The sequence below is a fragment of the Engystomops pustulosus genome, chromosome 6 (genome assembly GCF_040894005.1).
Source record: "Engystomops pustulosus chromosome 6, aEngPut4.maternal, whole genome shotgun sequence".
NCBI lineage: Eukaryota > Metazoa > Chordata > Amphibia > Anura > Leptodactylidae > Engystomops > Engystomops pustulosus.
In genome coordinates this window covers 7,948,443-7,968,422 of record NC_092416.1, presented here as the reverse complement: position 1 = coordinate 7,968,422, position 19,980 = coordinate 7,948,443, and the positions used below count along the sequence as shown (strand labels likewise).

Sequence of the window (19,980 nt, the reverse complement as noted above, 5' to 3'; positions counted from 1 at the left end):
CAGTATATCCTCCTATCACTACTAGGGGTAACTGTCCTATACCATGGCCCCACATCATCACACCAGCAGGGGGCAGTGTGTCCTCCTATCACTACTAGGGGTGATTACCCTATACCATGGCCCCCACATCATCACACCAGCAGGGGGCAGTGTCCTATCACTACTAGGGGTAACTGTCCTATACCATGGCCCCCACATCATCACACCAGCAGGGGGCAGTGTGTCCTCCTATCACTACTAGGGGTGATTACCCTATACCATGGCCCCCACATCATCACACCAGCAGGGGGCAGTGTCCTATCACAACTAGGGGTGACTGTCCTATACCATGGCCCCACATCATCACACCAGCAGGGGGCAGTGTCCTCCTATCACTACTAGGGGTGACTGTCCTATACCATGGCCCCCACATCATCACACCAGCAGGGGGCAGTGTCCTCCTATCACTACTAGGGGTAACTGTCCTATACCATGGCCCCACATCATCACACCAGCAGGGGGCAGTGTCCTCCTATCACTACTAGGGGTGACTGTCCTATACCATGGCCCCCACATCATCACACCAGCAGGGTGCAGTGTGTCCTCCTATCACTACTAGGGGCGACTGTCCTATACCATGGCCCCCACATCATCACCCCAGCAGGGGGCAGTGTCCTCCTATCACTGCTAGGGGTGACTGTCCTATACCATGGCCCCCACATCATCACACCAGCAGGGGGCAGTGTGTCCTCCTATCACTACTAGGGGTGGCTGTCCTATACCATGCCCCCCCCCCACATCATCTCACCAACTGGGGGCAGTGTGTCCTATCACTGCTAGGGGTGACTGTCCTATACCATGGCCCCCACATCATCACACCAGCAGGGGGCAGTGTGTCCTCCTATCACTGCTAGGGGTGACTGTCCTATACCATTGCCCCCACATCATCACACCAGGAGTGGGCAGTGTGTCCTCCTATCACTACTAGGGGTGACTGTCCTATACCATGCCCCCCCCCCACATCATCACACCAGCAGGGGGCAGTGTGTCCTCATATCACTACTAGGGGTGACTGTCCTATACCATGCCCCCCCCCCCACATCATCACACCAGCAGGGGGCAGTGTGTCCTCATATCACTACTAGGGGTGACTACCCTATACCATGGCCCCCACATCATCACACCAGCAGGGGGCAGTGTCCTCCTATCACTACTAGGGGTGACAGTCCTAATCCATGGTCCCCATATCATCACATCAGCAGGGGGCAGTGTGTCCTCATATCACTACTAGGGGTGACTGTCTTATACCATGGCCCCCACATCATCTCACCAGCTGGGGGCAGTGTGTCCTCCTATCACTACTAGGGGTGACAGTCCTAATCCATGGTCCCCATATCATCACACCAGCAGGGGGCAGTGTGTCCTCCTATCACTACTAGGGGTGACGACCCTATACCATGGCCCCCACTTCATCACACCAGCAGGGGGCAGTGTCCTCCTATCACTACTAGGGGTGACAGTCCTAATCCATGGTCCCCATATCATCACACCAGCAGGGGCAGTGTGTCCTCCTATCCCTACTAGGGGTGACTGTCCTATACCATGGCCCCCACATCATCACACCAGGAGTGGGCAGTGTGTCCTCCTATCACTACTAGGGGTGACTGTCCTATACCATGCCCCCCCCCCCACATCATCACACCAGCAGGGGCAGTGTGTCCTCCTATCCCTACTAGGGGTGACTGTCCTATACCATGGCCCCCACATCATCACACCAGGAGTGGGCAGTGTCCTCCTATCACTACTAGGGGTGACAGTCCTAATCCATGGTCCCCATATCATCACACCAGCAGGGGGCAGTGTGTCCTCCTATCCCTACTAGGGGTGACTGTCCTATACCATAGCCCCCACATCATCTCACCAGCTGGGGGCAGTGTGTCCTATCACTGCTAGGGGTGGCTGTCCTATACCATGGCCCCCCCCCCCACATCATCTCACCAACTGGGGGCAGTGTCCTCCTATCACTACTAGGGGTGACTGTCCTATACCATGGCCCCCACATCATCACACCAGCAGGGGGCAGTGTGTCCTCCTATCACTACTAGGGGTGACTGTCCTATACCATGGCCCCCACATCATCACACCAGCAGGGGGCAGTGTCCTCCTATCACTGCTAGGGGTGACTGTCCTATACCATGGCCCCCACATCATCACACCAGCAGGGGGCAGTGTGTCCTCCTATCACTGCTAGGGGTGACTGTCCTATGTCAACAGGAATCCAAAATGGCCAAATGAAATGGACACCCATGTACACAAGCCGCACATATGTGTAATGATACATACACTTTATGGAGGAGGGTACCTGAGTAGGAGGGTACAGAGTCTCCTTATAGCGAGGTGTTGGTTGTCCTCCTTATAGCAGCTCATAAGGCACCGGGTGTTATGTCCCCATCAGTGTGTGGCCCCTGGAACAGGCCATAGAGCACAGGGTGGTAGGTCATGGTGTTACGGGGCTCCGAGTCTCCAAGTTCATGTTCCAGAGCATCCAACAGACCCCGGGCAGATGGTCGCCCCCAAAATATGTGCTCCTTGTAGGGGTCCCTGGGGTGGAGGCGAGTATTGCACACGTTTTGGGTACCTTTACCTGTCGCACATCACCTGAGTCCATGCAGTGTCCATCGTGCCGGTGGTAACTCCAGGAATAGACTCCACAAAGCCCTGAGCCCCGACGACTTTGTGGACAATCTTTGGCTTCCACAAGTTGAAGTCCCTCCAGGTGGCGCTCCGTCAAATAGTACCAGGGGGTGTCCCTCTTATCCCATCCAAGAGCCCCCCAGATGGGCAGGATGAAGTACAGAAGATTTCTGTGTCCTACACATCAACGTGTGCAAGACCCGGTCTAAAGTCTTCTCTTGATCAATTCATCATATTCCAGAGCATCCAAAAGTGCAACTGAGGACTCCCAAAAGGTGCAATGATCCTTCCTCCTTGTTGGGGCACCAGTAGGGAGTGTTGTACAAGTTCCAGGTGTGGACTTCCCTCCAAAAGAAAGAGTTACACTTCTTACCCTTATCCATCTATTGGACCAAACATGACCTGGATTCCTCCTCAGACCCTTTATCTCCTCCAGCTTCTCTCCGACCTCCCAGGCAGCGGACGCTGGAGATCTCTGAAGCTCCTTCTCACTCCCCTCTCAGCAGGACAGAAGCTCCTGCAGGAAAATCTCACCTACCTCTGACCATGTGAGGGGGGCCACCTACACCATACACCCAGCACATACCGTACAGGTCAGGTTTACATCATATACTACACCATACACCCAGCACATACCGTACACAGCGCACAGGTCAGGTTTACATCATATACTACACCATACACCCAGCACATACCGTACACAGCGCACAGGTCAGGTGTGTCTAAGGAGTTTTTACTTTCCAGTGCATCTTAGTTTAGGACTTTTGTTCATAAAGTCACCCAAAAGTCACATAGATCTCAGTTATTCCCTACAAATACCACGAGCAGGTGTGGATTTACACCAAATTTGGGATATTTGTTCACAAAGTCCCAACTTCCACGTCTGTAATCGGGTGATAATTCAAGGAACATTTATGAAAACTCGACCATGGAGAAAATCTGAGCCAAAACAAAGGTACATGAGCCCCTAAGGGTGACCTAGACTCAAGACCACATTAGAATGCAACTCTTCAACTCTGCATCTCCAGCTCCTCTCTAAGGCCCCTTCTCCACTGGCGTTTTTCACGCGCGAGTTCTGCGCGTGCATTTGACGCTCAGAACTCGCATTGCACTCTGTCCCATTGTATTCAATGGGTCTTTCTCCATTTGCGTGGTTTTCAACGCGCGTGCTTGCGTTCGTTTGCACGCGCGTCAAAATCGCAGCATGCTCTATTTTTGCGATTCACGCGCATTTTTCACGCCCCATTCAAGTCTATGGGGACGTATCAAAAACGCATTGCACTCGCAAACATTGCAAGTGCAATGCGAGTGCAATGCGTTTTAAACGTAAGGGTTGCTAGGTGACCAGAATAACAGTATTTCCCCTGCTCGCGAACGATCATTTAATTAAAAAAACACAATGAAGAACAGTGAAGAATAGAATAAAAACAGTGAACACAGGATCATTTAAGATAAAAACACAGTGCAGAACACAGTGCAGAATAGATTACAGATGTTCGGCACATCTGCTTACTTGTCGGGAGATACGCGCGGAGCGGTGCGAACAAAATAGCATGTGAAGAACAATATATATGTGTGAAGAAGACATTGCAGATGTATGGAAACATCTGCAATGTGTTCTTTACACACATATATATTGTTCTTCACATGCTATTTTGTTCGCACCGCTCCGCGCGTATCTCCCGACAAGTAAGCAGATGTGCCGAACATCTGTAATCTATTCTGCACTGTGTTCTGCACTGTGTTTTTATCTTAAATGATCCTGTGGTCACTGTGTTCACTGTTTTTATTCTATTCTTCACTGTTCTTCACATCTGTAACTTGTCGGGAGATAATATACGCGCGCGGAACAGTGAAGAATAGATCGCAGATGTTTGCAACTTATCAGAAGACATTATTTTTCAATTAAATAAAACATTTTATTCCCGAACCTTGGTCCCTTTGAAAAAGTCCCATTGACTTAAAAAAACGCGCGTGAAAAACGCAACGAAAACGCAAAAAAACGCGAACAAAAATGAAACAAAAACGCAGCAAAAACGTCAGTTTTTCATGCATTGCACCCGCACGTGAAACGCAACGCTAGTGTGCAAGAGGCCTAAGGTCCCCCTCAAAGCACAGAAGGTCATGTAGGGATTTCCACTCTAAAAAGTCCCTTTTTGGTCCCCGGGAAGGACGGCAGCCTCTATCTCATCCATCTTTGACCATGTGATGGAAGCCCAACTTCAAAGGGACTTTTCAGGACTCATTTGTCTCCTCCAGCTCCTTCAAGGTTCCAGCACAGGAGGTGCCACTCTCTGAGGTCCCTCTTTTCTCCCCTGGGAAGGACAGCAGCAGGAACGTTGCATCTCATCCATCTTTGACCACATGAGGGGAGCACAGCTGACGCCGGGCATCAAACAATTGTTTGAAATCCATGGTTGTTCCTCTCCACGGAGATCTGTAGTAAAAGGCTTTATTGAAGGAGCAGAAGTCTCCTGCGATATTTGTTCAAAAAGTCCCAACTTCCACATCTGTAATCGGGTGATAATTCAAGGAACATTGCTGAAAACTAGACCATGGAGAAAAGGCTCAGCCAAAACAAAGGTACATGAGCCCCTAGGAATTCCAGCTTCCACCTGGACTCAAGACCTCCATGAAATGCTGCACTTTGGTGTCCACCAGTTCCTCCTCAATGTCTCCTCGGCTGTCGCTCACTAAAGTCCCTCTAACTGCCCCTGGAAAAGGCGACTGTTTTAGCAGGAACGTTCCATTTATGTTGGACTGATGGAGGGAAGTAAAGCTTCAAAGTGTCTTCTCAGAAGTCCTTTGTGTCCTCCTGCTCCTCTCTGATGTCCCAGCACAGGAGGTCTTGGAGATCTTTTGTCGCTCTCTGAGGTCCCTCTTTTCTCCCCTGGGAAGGACAGCCGCCTAAGCAGGAACATTGCATCTCATCCATCTAGGACCACATGAGGGAAGTCCAGCTTGACTTGTCTCCTCCAGCTCCTTCAAGGTCCCAGCACAGGAGGTGCCACTCTCTGAGGTCCCTCTTTTCAGGAATATCTCATCCATCTTGGACCACATAAGGGAAGTCCAGCTTCAAAGTGCCTTTTCAGGACTTGTCTCCTCCAGCTCCTCCCCAAGGTCCCAGCACAGGAGGTCTTGGAGATCTGTTGTCACTCTCTGAGGTCCCTCTTTTCTCCCCTGAGAAGGACAGCAGCAGGAACATCTCATCTATCTTTGACCACATGAGGGAAGCCCAGCTGCCGCCGGGCATCAAAAAATTGGTAGAAACTCATGGTTGTTCCTCTCCACGGAAATCTTTAGTAAAAGGCGAAAGATTTGGGCGTTCTGAAGAGAAACCAGAGTGTACCTAAGGGAGGACGACGTCTCTGCACAGGGACTCGGCTCCCCTCATCACACCCATGGAGAGGACAAGGTCCGTGTGTATTTGGAGGATATGACCCGCCCCCCGTCACCTGGACTCTTGTATCTCCTGATACTGAACTGCACAAAGATTTTATTTTATTTTTGTAAACCAGTTTCAATCCTGAAGAGGCACCAGATGCATCCTGGGTAACTATGCAGATGAGAGCAGGAAGTCTTCAGATGGCTGTGAGTTACTGCTGAGAGGGCGGGAGGTTCCTGTCTCCACGTCCTGTGGTGGAGGGGCTGCACTGGAGAGGACACCGGGGGATGGGAGCGGCTCAGGGTGATCACAAGCAGCAGAGGATCACAAGAGCCAGAGGTGGAGGTATCTCTGCGCAGACCTGCCCTCAGGTTACGGAGGAGGCGTCTTATACTGTCGGCATCTATTGGGTTGTCCTTCAGAAGATTCTGGGCTGTGATGTCGGCGCCCCCCGGTGGTCACTCCCTCTGCGGACACTTAGACATCGAAAACTACAGGACGTCACACAAAAAATAAGCCCCCGCACTGCTACGGAAAGCGGCAACACAAAGAGTCTGTTTTTTCCCCTAAAGGATATCATTAAATAAATGAAGGGTTTTTTTTTTTTTTTACAAATTAAAACTTTTACTTCTGGTATTGCGGTTTTCCTTTCGACCCAGAGAAACATTTTTAAGTTATTTGGCAAATTTTTATTAGAAAAAATAACATCAGATTTGTGCGATATGTTAAACAATCTGTATAGAGAGGGTTAATAAAAGGTCATTAGTGCGACATATGAAACCCCAAATTACTATCCCCTTAAAGGGGTTTGCCCATGAAAGAAAATTCTCAAATTTCAATCCCCCAATTGATGTTTACAGAAGAAAGATCATTATTAACCCCTTACTGCACAATGTTACTCAGTGTTATTGGTGTTTTATCTCCTATCACTCAGTGATGGTCGGTGTGAGGGTCCAGAGTGTGAGCGGGGACTCTCTGAGCAGACACTTCATGATCCCTCTAGTGCCCGGAGATGCTGTGTGCTGACAATGTGCTTAGATTATCAGGGTCCAGGTTTATATATACTTGCATTTACCTTCTGAATATTCACTAATATCTGACACATAGAGAGATATGAGACAGAACAGATCAGAGATGATGAGATCCATGAGATGCATATTACACACAGTCACCCAGAACACATGCTGTCAGCTCTGCTATATGCCCCCCTCCCCTTCCCCTGGATAAAGACCTTATCTGTCTATAGATCTGTATGCATGGCCGTGCATCTCTATGGAGAGGGGTGGGGTCATCCCTCCTCCTCTCCATGGCGCCGGGCGCATCCCCGTTTGACGGGGTACATTCGTGTGCATTCAGCCTTAAAGTAATTATTAAAAAAAACATGATTTTTAAATGCAGATCTCCATCCCCCCCCCCCCCCCGACTATAACTTTAAGACTGGATCTCTCTGGTTCTGTCTCACTTAGAAATATTAGGATATTATATTAAAGGGGAGACATCTATACCTCAGTGCCTCCAGAGATATGACGAAGTATATAATATATGAGGTTTGGGCGGTAGCTCGGGACCCAATCCTTCTATGGGGCCCCATGGCCACCCAAACCAGCCACCAAATGTCATACTGAGAAGGTCCTTCGCCCCTGAAATCCTTGTACATCTGTTTCTGCTCTCAATACACATGTGCACAAGAGCCATTTCAGGACCTTAGAAGGTCCTCCAAAGGTCCTGGAACCACAGATTGAAAGCAGCAGAAGGGACTCATCCTCCATTCTACAAGAAGCTGATTCTAGCACCAGATGTGGGAAGTGATTCCAGACTTGTAGGGGCCATAATATTCATACAGCCCCGGGGCACATGGTGGTCTTATTTCCATCCCCCCCCCCCCCCCCCCAAAAAAAAAAGTTTATATTTTCACATTTTAGTTATTTTTCTGCTAATTCTAAATAATTAAATTATTCTATCAGGTTAAAGTCTTAAATATCATGTAAAAAAACTAAGTAAAAATTGTTGTGATCTGTAAAAATCGGTTCCACAAATGTTGCCATTTAAAGACGAGAACAGAACAGAACTGCAAAGATGGACCAGGACGTTCAGGCACCAATGACCAGCGGTAACGAAGGGGTTAATGTGACCCAATAAGATTTTCCAGAACATGGTGTTGTTAGATTTGATGTTGAATGATATCTCAGTGACCAATGTGACGGCTCCTGGAGGTAACGGAGGTAAGATGGCCGCCGCTCACATTGCGTTGCCCTGACGATGTCCGCTCGCCGCTCCAGCTTTGCTACCTGACAGCGTCAGTGTCTGGGGACGGAGCCTCTGTACTGCTGAAAGCGGCGTGAACGGCGGCCATCTTTCCTGTGATACCAGCGTTCACACCTGCACTGACACCCAGACACCATGGAACACCAGACCCGGGCCAACCCATTGTCCTATCAGTGGCGGGACCAAGGTCCAATCCAGGGGGTGTAGGAGAATCATCTCAGAGGTGACCTCCTTACACCCACCGCCGTTTCCGCTCCACAATCCTGGGGCATAATAATAATAGGAGGGGGAGGAGGAGAAGGAACATAAATATCACAACATTATGGACCTTTCCAGAAGTGACACCATGGGGGGTTAGGATATTTATTAGGGTACCCCACTGGCCTAGCACTTCCTGTGTACAGATATATATATATTATACACTTCCCATAGTGGCCACTAGATGGAGATAATAATCCACAATGTGGCCCGGATCAGAACCGGCATCTATAACACACAGGTTATAGCGGAGACTCCTGGATTTATAGATACAGGCAGTCCCCGGGTTACATACAAGATCGGGTCTGTAGGATTGTTCTTAAGTTGAGTTTGTATGTAAGTCGGAACTGTATATTTTATCATTGTAAACCCAGCCAGAACTTTTTTGGTCTCTGTGACAATTGGATTTTCATAATAATGTTGGGTTGTCATAAGAATCAGGATTGATAATAAATCTTCATTACAGACGCCTGTGATATATACACTGTGCAGCTATTGCCCCAGATGAGATGAAACCACTAGATGAAGAGACAGACAGGCTGCTCGCCTTCAGCCTCACGACGCGGTCACATGCTGCGTTTCGGTTGCGTTTTGATACGCATTACAGCATCTGAGGAGCGGAAATTTGCCTAATTACATTACTGATTACATCTGTTAACGCTATGTAAACACGTATGTTAACAAAACATAAACAGTAACACATTTTTTTAACACCTGCGTTAACATCACGTTTATGATGTGTTTTATAAACACAAATGTTAACAGTAAAGTAATTAGGCAAATCACCTCCTCAGCTTTTGTAATGTGGTTCAAAACGCAATGAAAACGCAACGTGTGACCGTGGCCCCACCCAAAAAGTTCCAAATTTTAGGAATCCAGTAAAAAGGCAGGAAAAAAAAAAAATCAGGAATGTATTCCACCTCATGTACAATGTTTGTCCTGGATTCCTCAGCTATAGAGATAGACTGCACACAGGTATGTACTTACATTACATACAGTAGGTAGGTAGGTAGATAGGTAGGTGACTCTTGCTCGGGTCAGTGGAGGGAGTTGTCAGGACCTACAGGAGGATGGATGAGGATGCTGCTGACACGTCCTAGGATAATGTCTGAGATATAACTCTGCTTGCTTCTATCTGGCGACCCGACTGCGTTATGAACGCTAGAGAGGGGAGGGGCCTGGCTGCTGCACCTGTCATAGAGCACTGATAGGGCAGAGACTGCAGGGACCCATTACTCTGCTGCCCCCTGCCGCCGGGGAGAACTGCCTGCACCTGCCATAGAGCACTGATAGGGCAGAGACTGCAGGGACTCATTACTCTGCTGGCTGCCTCTGCAGGACCTTCTCCCCCCCCTCTCGGAGGTCCCTGCAGGCTGTGATATTACATACAAGACATTGTCTAAGGTGTCATGTGGGAGGAGCCAACACAATTTTGCATTGACCCTGGAGAGATTATGGGGTGACACCTGCTGATTGTGCCCCTCAGACATCCCTGGCGCCAGCAGCCCCTCCTGTGACACAACCCCCCGCAGTACAGGGGCCGCCATACCACTCCCTGCCACTGTGATGCGCTATACTGCGCTGTAACCCGTAGCAACCACATCACACATCAGACATGAGCTGGTGAGGGGTGCAGGGGGGGCACTTACCTCACAATACGTCACACATAGAAGATGGATTTTGTCCACTTTTATTAAAAACCCAACTGAGTTCCCTAAATTTATGCCAGAAACCCCCTCGTAGCTGAGGCAGATACCAGATTCTGGCACATGACGGGGCCCCGGCGGACCCCAGACTGTAACCTGCGGTCCTTATACATGTGTGATAACTACAACCCCCAGCATGTCCACACACAGGATACACAGCTGACCACCAGGGTGCGCTCTACCACACAGAGCGTCCTGCCGGGCATCAGCCTCTGTTCACACTCTCACAATCGTCACGTTTTTTGGATGCATTTTTGACAGATTCCAAAGGCGTCAGCCCTGACCACGCTCTGAGGTTACATTACGTTTTAGCAAATGCAGTGGAAACGCGATGTAACCCCAGCGTGTGATCAAGGCCGAATCCTTTGGAGTGCGCCAAAAACACCTCACGTGACGTTTCTCTGGAGGGCGCGTTCACACGTTGCGTTTTGACCTGCGTTTTCATTGCGTTTGAAACGCATATACAACAGCTGAGGAGCGGTGATTTGCCTAATTACATCACTGTTAACATTTCCGTTTACAAAGTGCATCATAAACGTGATGTTAACGCATGCGTTAACGTTGCGTTTACAAACGTAAACGGTAATGTAATTAGGCAAATTACCTCTCATCAGCTGTTGTATATGCGTTTCAAACGCAATGAAAACGCGACCAAAACGCAACATGTGAACGCGCCCTGAGGTCGTGTTCACACGTTGCGCTTTGGTTGTGTTTTCATTGCGTTTTAAACACATATTACAACAGCTGAGGAGAGGCGATTTGCCTAATTACATTACTATTTACATTTGTTAACGCGATGTTAACACATGCGTTAACATCATGTTTTTAGTTGTGCGTTTTTAGATCGTAAAAAAAAACACATGGGTTTTTGACCAGTTTGAATTAAGATAATTGGTCGAAACTGTAAGGGCGCGTTCACACGTTGCGTTTTGGTCGCGTTTTCATTGCGTTTGAAACGCACATACAACAGCTGATGAGAGGTGATTTGCCTAATTACATTACCGTTTACGTTTGTAAACGCAATGTTAACGCATGTGTTAACAAAACGCATGTGTTAACGCGTTGTTAACGCATGCGTTAACATCGCGTTTACAATGCGTTTTGTAAACAGAAACGTTAACAGTGATGTAATTAGGCAAATCACCGCTCCTCAGCTGCTGTATATGCGTTTCAAACGCAATGAAAATGCGACCAAAACGCAACGTGTGAACGCGCCCTAAAAAAAACCATGCATTTTTTTACGATCTGAAAACGTGCAACTAAAAACATCCCAAAAATGGCCTAAAAACTCCTTGTGTGCCACCACCCTAAAACCCAGTACGCCAATATGCAAATATGATGCATTTTTCAAGAATGCAAAAACACAATAAAAAAAACGCAACAAAAACGCCGCCTGTGTCACCAGCCTCAGGATGCAGGCCGCGGTCACACGTACCGCTAGACGTCCGTTCATAACGCGACGCTAGCGCACAGGGGGAGGTCCTCGGCCCGAACGCACATGCGATTGTTAAGCCGATCGCATGCGTTTCTCTGGAAGGACCTCCCCCTGTGCGCTAGCGTCGCGCTATGAACGGACGTCTAGCGGTACGTGTGACCGCGGCCTCAACAATCGCATGCGTTTCCCTGGAAACGCATTTGCGTTCGGGCCAAGGACCTCCCCCTGTGCGCTAGCGTCGCGTTATGACGGACGCTTAGCGGTACGTGTGACCGCGGCCTAAGCCGATCGCATTCGTTTCCCTGTTAACGCATGTGCGTTCGGGCCGAGGACCGCCCCCTGTGCGCTAGCGTCGTGTTAGGAACGGACGCCTAGCGGATCGTGTGACCGCGGCCTTAGGCCGGCGCCACACGTGGCGCTTTGTCTGCGCTTGCAAACGCAAACGCAGACAAAGTCGCGCCCACCGGGGAGGGCCTCGGCCAGTGTGGCCACTGTGTGGCGCCGGCCTTATGAACGCGGCGCTAGCGGAACATGTGAATGTGCCCTGAGTACTCACACCTGTGGCACCGTATACCTGAGCGCAGGATGTTGCAGGTGACCAGCGGGAGGCGCTCTCAGGAGTCCTGACCAATCAGTGGCATTGGCTCGTTAACCCCTTGCTATATAATGACCTGCAGGCAGGGAGGGGGTAGGTGCAGCTGTGTCTTACCTGAGTGGATCCTTGTGCCTGAGGTAGGTGGGAGATGTATCTAAGCTCCTGTATCACTGGGGGTGGGGGATAAGTTGTGGGTCCTGTATTTTGGCTTTTTGTCTGTTCTTGCCCTGGGGTCCTGCAGTGGGTGTGCGCTGCCTTCTCTGATGGGTGGGGGTCTCCATGAAGCCCCCGGGCTCTGGATTATCCTGCTTTTCTGTTATCTGCTGTTTGTTGCTTCTCTCTGGTGTTTGGATGGAAACCTTCAGTGTTTTATAGAAATAAGTCCCTTCTTAAAGGGATATTCCAGTGTCTAGTTATCAGTGACTATGAGATGTGACCTGTATCTTCCCTTGCCTTTAGTCATGTGGTTTAGGGGGTCCCCTTTCTATTATATGGGTGGACACTGCTGCCCTGTTTTTGCTCCCCTTCTCTTTGGTGTCTAGCAGGAGACTTCCCCTTTAATGCATGATTGCTTTCTTCTAAACAGCGCCATGGCTGTCTGTGGTATTGCAAGTGTTTCCCACTTACTTTAATGGAGAGTACTGGAGCTGTTTTTGGAAGAAGCCATGGGGGCATTTTGTAAACAACCCCCCCCCCCCCCCCCCTGATTCTCCTGTCCATGTGTTTTTTAATCGATTACTTTAAATAAAAACGGGTTCAAAACTCTAACGTGTCCCACCACCCTTGCAAAAATTAGTTAAGAACGGCAGGCTTTTCCCTTTAAGAGCCTCATGGTTTTTGTGGTGATGGGAGACAGTCAGTAGGTACGGTAATCTGGGGACCGCTAACCTAGCACTGGTCTTGTATGGTGGAGTTGCTTGGGGTCCTCTAAAGCTCCTGGACCCCCTTTGGTTGTGACCTTCTACCAAATACTGTTACACTATTTCTCCAGCCTCTGTCTACATTGTAACACCATGCATCTCGAGGTCAAAGCCGCCGTCAACTTCCTTGTGAAGATCCTAAGTCTGAAGGAGACGCTGCACCCAGATCAGCTCGAGGCTCTGGGCAAGAACCTCATCTGCTTACTGTGCGAGAAGTTCCAGGGACACTGGTACCCTGACAAACCGGCCAGGGGACAAGCCTTCAGGTATGGTCTGACCTGAGGAACATACTATGGTCCTATCTCTACAGGGCCGTCAGTAGATAAAATTATACGGTAGACTATTTGGCTGGAAGCTATAGGGGCTTGGCCAATGGGGTTGGCCATGACTCTCTGTCCTACCGGGCAGTGTCCTGCTGCAGAACGCTTGCATCAGGTCAAGGATCCAGTCTTGGTGGTTGACAGTCCTTCACGTATGAAGTTTTGGTCCATGATCTTGATCAGTTCTTCTCTCCTCAGGTGCATCCGTATTAACCCCTGGCAGTATGCCGATGACTCCATTCTTCAGGCCTGTGTGAAAACTGGTATTAAATATTCAAAGCTTCCTCTCCCGGAGGAGATTACTCTCTGGATTGATCCGTTTGAAGTTTGTGGAAGGTGAGTCTTGACAATTTCATGTCTCCCCACTTACAGTTGACATGAAAGGCAAAAACTTGGGTTCCTTCATTATGTTGTCTTGCTCTTCTAGGTTTGGAGAACACACCGAGTACTTCACAATTGCAACATTTGACCCTGTTGTGGAAACAGAGCCAGTTCTTGACTATCCAGAAAGGGAAACTTCAGACTACTCCTCAGCAGGACCTTCATCTGGGGCAATGTCAGAAAACTCCTCTGACGACGAGTCTTCTGGAGAGAAGGTCGTCACTCGAGATCTAATCCTACTCGATGAAGCGGTGGCAGTGTTGTCCTTGAATGCAGAGGATGAAGTGAATGAGTCCATGCAGTCGGAGAAGACGGAGTACAGTGCTGGTTCTGACACGGATGAAGATGCCGCTCAGGAGACCACGGTGGTATTTGAGGGAAACGAGTCTTTATGACACCACTCATTTTGTTGATGACTAAGTTTTTGAGAATTGATGAGACTCCAGATTGACACAGTATAATCTAGATCTGGAGATGTTCCTCAAGGCTTTGTGGCCGAAGATTCCAACCTTCAAAGCAAAATGTTATAATGGGTCACATGCATACTGCTCACGAGCTTCATGTTCTATGCTGTGGACCTTGTTGTCCACAGGCCGGGATCCTTCATGCCTCCAGAGTTGATGTCAACATTTTTCAGTTTTGTTCAAGAAGTTTGTTGTAATTTAGACCCTTTGAAGGTGACTTGGTTAACTAGAACTGTGTCAGCTGTAGTTCTCGGCCTATTCCAGAGTAGATTTTTAGCACTTTTTTTAGATTTTTATTACTTTTTATATTTTTAGATTGCAGTTCCTAAATTTGTATCTAGCCTCATGGCCTTTTATGACCCACATTAGTCCAACTATCACTGGTTGACCAGAAATCTGGTCAATTTACCCAACACCTTCTGGTCCAACTGGTTAAGTATCCAACCCGTTGGTATCGTGACTCCATCTTGCTCTTGGGTTAATTTCAGGTGTGGTTGAGCTAGGACAATTCCTGTCTATTTCAGGCTTGTAGATAGTGGGGGTTAGGTGGTCATCTCCACCAGTTCTGAAGTAAAGTTGCTTGTGTCTAGAGCCTGTAGGAGTATTGGGTTTTATGATCAATTGTCTGTATTCTAACAAACTTTGTCTCTAGATCCAAGACCACCATGTAAAACCCACCTTATAAGCCGAGGTCTTGATGGACTTGACCCTGCTGTGCTTCATCAATTTGGCAAAGTTTTTTAGAATGCAGACATGGACCCGAGGGATATAATAGATATCGTTTTATACATTGAGCGTGACCCATAGAGGGCAGCACAATTTGAGGTACATGTGGTTACACTATAAACATCTGTTGTGGTGGCTGGAGAGTGTTCTTCAGAAGGAAATACAAGATGGGTAGATATTTGGAACCGTAGACTGTGCAGAGCAGACACTTTAACAACTTGAGCTGTAAGCCGGTCTTGGCTTTAGGCTAGATGTAACATGGTTCATCATGGTGGTTCCATATCGGTCGCTTTTTGTGGCATCAAGCCCATTGACTATTTTGATGGCTTGGTCTTCATTGCTCATGGAGGGAGTCTTCAAGGTTGGGGATCAGATGTCTTCATGGCTTCCTACAGTAATACATGGTGCCATATGGCCAATGGCTACTATTTGAATGCAATGGACCATCCTCCATGTTCTACTATTGGGCTGTAGATCTCAATGATGGGGTTGTACTACATGGACCAACTATTCAGAACTGGTCATTGGATGTGGCCTTTGTAAGACTTGGAGACTTCTAAAGGATAATGTCCGCTGATCAATATGTTCAGATGCCGATTCATTTGGACTTTATAGATCAAGGAAGACTTTGGACCTCCATAATCTCTGGCCCCAAACCTAGTTTGGTGTAACTGTCTGCATTGAGCTAGGCATCAAACTTTTGAGGACCAGGTTGTAAACTGATGTGTAAAGTCCTTGCCACCTGTACATGGGATGTCTCAGCCACGTCTTGTACCACAGAATAAATCTTTTAAAATGGTCAATTGTGTCTTGTCTTAAATTGTCTTGTCCAGGGCATCTGGTGGTGGGGGCGGCCCCCATTGAATGTAGTCCAGACAGGGAACAGCAATAGCTATATACTGCTCCCCGTTGATAACTATATAGTCACCTGAAGTGGGCTGCCACCATCATGGTACACCTCCAATCATGTATGGCGGGGAATTGTTCAGCTCTGACCTCAGGCTAGAGAAACTGAAGGCTGCACCCAAGTACATTGGGCTATTCAGGCAACATGTGATAGCCTGCATTTGGTGGGCACCCTGGGCCTATAATCTGGCCATGCCAGGGGGCACCAGGTTCATGAAGACTATGCTCTAGTTTTCATTCTGCCACATAGTACACACTGCACTGCTTTTGATAAATTGTTCTCCAATACATGCGGTCCCCCTACTTAAGAACACCTGATTTGCAGATGACCCTTAGGTTCAAATTGACCTCTTGATGTTGGTAATTTACTGTACTTTAGCCCCAGGCTACAATAAACAGCTATAAGTTATCACAGGCGTCTGCAATCGAGCTTCTGATGACCCAACACTTTTTAATATCCAATTATCACAGACCAAAAAAAAAATTTGACGGGGGATACGATAAAATATACAGTTACAACTTAAAGGGAACCTGTCACCAGGGACCTCATTCACTAAAAACAGATTGTAGTAGCTTATGACACCTGCAGTGCACATCTGCCTTTTCTAAGCATTTGCATTACAATATAATTGTGTTTAAACTTGCCTTGCGCCCTGACAAAATCCTGGGGTAGTCACAGGGGTTGGGCTTTTGGTTTGGATTCATTTCAAAGAACAACATGTGACTTGTCTGTGTTACTCCCTCCTCAGATCTTAGCCCCCACCTTTGTGCTCTTGTACACCTCCATCTCCTACTCTTAGAGGTCATAGCCTGGTGAGCTGACATCAGTGGCGGAGAGAGGAGCTGCACAGGAGCACAAAGATGGAGACAGCCTGCAGCCCAGACAAGTCAAATTTTCTTTCTTTTAAATGCAGCCCAACTTGCAATAGAAGGTAACCCTAAAAGGTCCACCTAGCCTAAGAAGCTGCAGTACCAGGTCTCACCAGTGGAGAAGTGTGGTGCTGTGTCCAGCTAGGGTTATATCTATATATATATCAGAGCAGTAGACGATTCATTGGTTAGCAAACATCCTGAAGAACGCTTTGACCAGTTTGTAGGGCAAACAAATTGCACAACCGGATAAATCAGTGAACTGTTGTGTTGACTTTTGCCTGATGTCGTAACTTGGTTCTCAACTATGACGGATTGTTTTGTAGACTGTAAAAGAATCTTGGACTCTGATGTGACCACTCCAATTATTACCCCCCCCCCCCCCTCCCCCTTCTTGTGATCCTGTCATCCACAGGGACCACCAGTCAGAAAACACATCAGCTCTCTGTAACGTCTCCTTATAGAAGATTCCCACCACTAGTCATGTTCCCGTCCATCGGCTTCTCAGTAAATTCCTAGAGTTTTATTGGATACTGGAATATCCTCCTCCCATCGGAGTCCTGAGTGACTGATATGTCTGCAATGTTCGGTCAGGACTGTGTGCCACTTCCCAGAACCTCCAGCTGAGGCTCCAGTCTGCCGCTTGTTTGTGAAGATTCACAACTTCATGCTTCTTTTATGAACGTTCATCGTGAGCTTGTGCGAGACCGGGAAAGCTCGCTTGAGTATCGGGTGCTGATTCCTCAGGAATGGTGGAGCCTAGAGCAAGAATTACAACTGAAGAAATCGGTGGAACAACCGAAGCGAGGAATCGGGTGGTGGTCAAAAGTTCTACTTTCAAGAGCCAGACCCTCATCCAATCTGATTTTGAGGGTACAGTCTAACAAAAGCCCTCAGAGGGGGCGACACCAGAGCTGGTAGATGTATGAGCTGCCCCTCCGCATGTCACCCCCCCCCCCCTCTCGTATCTAGCACACAACGCCTCCCATAGCCTTGATATCTGGAGTCATGACCTCAGTGCAGCGCACATGGCGCCGGCTACACACGACTATCCTGTACCGATAGATCTTCATGGTCAGTCAGATAAAGGCGAGGAGGACAAGGCCCGTGGATTCCATGCCGTGTACACGTGGCGCTGATATTACTCAAGGTAATCTACACTATTTGTGTTTTGGAAATCTGATCGCTTCCGGCTCTGAAGGTTCTGCAATGTTTATATCCACCTCTTATCTCCCGGCTTATTTCTGACCCGGAAATGGCGGATAACAATGTATTGGAAATGTACAGATAGCCGCACACCTGCCCTGACCAAGGCTGTCGGAAGTGTCTATCCCATCTACAGGGGCCGAGGTCTTCTAACCACTCGGCTTCTGACGTCCACATAGGACATCACCACGGAGTATTAGTTACTGTAGATTCACCTGCACCTGACATTAATGTCAATTGGACAGAGTTGCAATACCACACATCACCTGTTGATGAAGGTGGCGCCGTTTGTGGAACACTTGCTCCGATTGTGTGGGAGATGTACACGTAATACATGAAACGTATACAAGGCCTCACTTCTATCTGGCCTGAAGTCTTTACTGCCAATCACAAAACTGCTTTCAGTCCGAGATGAGTTCTTGTGTCCCTTTGAGGAATTAAAAAGCTGATTGGTTGCTATGTAACCTGGTCAGGTATACAGTAGGTGTCGTTGGTGCTATATTATGTGTTGTAGATACTTTAACGTATCCCTTTAATACATTTTTAGTCCTTCTCTACTGATGTGGAAAGTCACCTAAAATATTCAATACAGTGGCCTTAAAGGGATTGTCCATGATTTCCAAAAAGGCTAGTGACCCATATTATTCAATCTGATGAGTTAGGGAACCAATCACAGAGCTGCTTTCACTTCCCCACAGCAATGTATGAGCTCTGCTACGTTGCTATGGGTAACTTCCAGTCTCGGCAGTTTTCTCGGATGAGGCCCGGTGTATGACTGTGTTTACCGTTACCTCATGTTTTTTCACTACAAGTGACTGTCTTCCAGGAATGTGATGGCAGCAGTTACGTCCTCAGGTGATCTGCGTCCAGACGCTTGTATATATTCACATGCATCAGAACCGGTTTTGGTTTTCCCGCCGGTGGCTCTCCAGTTGGCTCCGTACATTCCTCCCAGTCTCGCTGAGGTGTTTGTCTTGTGTCTCGTGACCTCAGCGGGAGTTGCGGGAGGTTACTCCATGCCTCGAGCCGCCGCTCTCCTTGTACACGATGTGCTGAAGTTGTGTAACACGTCTGACTCACTACACGCGTAACGTCCCGTAATATCCCCTAATACTCTGCCACCCCGAGAGAGACACAACAACAACAATAGAAAGTAAACTCAAATCTCTAATAAAAAAGAAAGTGTAAGAGGTAAATGAGACATAGAAATATGTACACAGCACCCCCGCATGTTGTGACAGGGGACGCCGGGCACCACAGCCCCTCAGGATTAATATGCTTCTTATATTTTACCTCAGTTTGAGGTGTAGAAGCCTCTTGTATGTTATGAGGAGATTCTGTGGTGTTTTCTTCCCGCTCTTTTTTTCCTATTCTTTAATTTTTTGTTCAGGTGTTATCTCAACCAATCAAAAAGTGAGTTACCTGGGTCAGCTGTGATTGGTTGACTTGTAGATCCAATCAAAGTGCGGTTTCTGAGGAGAAATATGTTGGTGCTCAGCTGATTGGATCATCGGCCTGGTGGTTTTCCCTTAAAAGAAGGTGCTGAGTCCTGAGGTGACCCAGCTGCCCGACGCCCTGACCTGCCCACCCAACAATCAGCACTTGTCGCCTTGTTTTCTTAGGGCGCGTTCACACGTTCTGCTAGTGTCGTGCTCATAATGCGACGATAGTGCACAGGGGGCGGGGTTCAGGTGATCACATACGCGTTTGCCGCAATTGATAACGCATATGCGATCGGCCTGAACCCCAGTCCCTGTGCGCTAGCGTCACCTTAGGGTGACCTTAGGGTGATGACACACGTGGCGTTTTGAACTTAATTTTGGCCCATTTTTAAGCAGTCCGTCAAAAAGGCTGGTGCCACACGTACCGC

At 48.2% G+C, this 19,980-nt stretch overlaps 1 protein-coding gene and 1 non-coding gene across 2 annotated transcripts; one reads left to right on the top strand and one right to left on the bottom strand.

Annotated features, from left to right (window-relative positions):
• Nucleotides 1-5,905: 5,905 nt before the first annotated feature.
• Nucleotides 5,906-6,020, bottom strand: LOC140066411 (U5 spliceosomal RNA). Its single transcript, XR_011848256.1, has one exon. It is a non-coding gene; the product is annotated as a U5 spliceosomal RNA (small nuclear RNA).
• Nucleotides 6,021-13,291: 7,271 nt separating this feature from the next.
• On the top strand, nt 13,292-15,931 carry LOC140134555 (protein BTG3-like). Its single transcript, XM_072154953.1, has 3 exons — nt 13,292-13,503; nt 13,756-13,893; nt 13,985-15,931. Exons 1-3 carry the CDS (start codon nt 13,331-13,333, stop codon nt 14,331-14,333), a joined length of 660 nt encoding a protein of 219 aa, XP_072011054.1. The 5' UTR covers nt 13,292-13,330; the 3' UTR covers nt 14,334-15,931.
• Nucleotides 15,932-19,980: the final 4,049 nt, after the last annotated feature.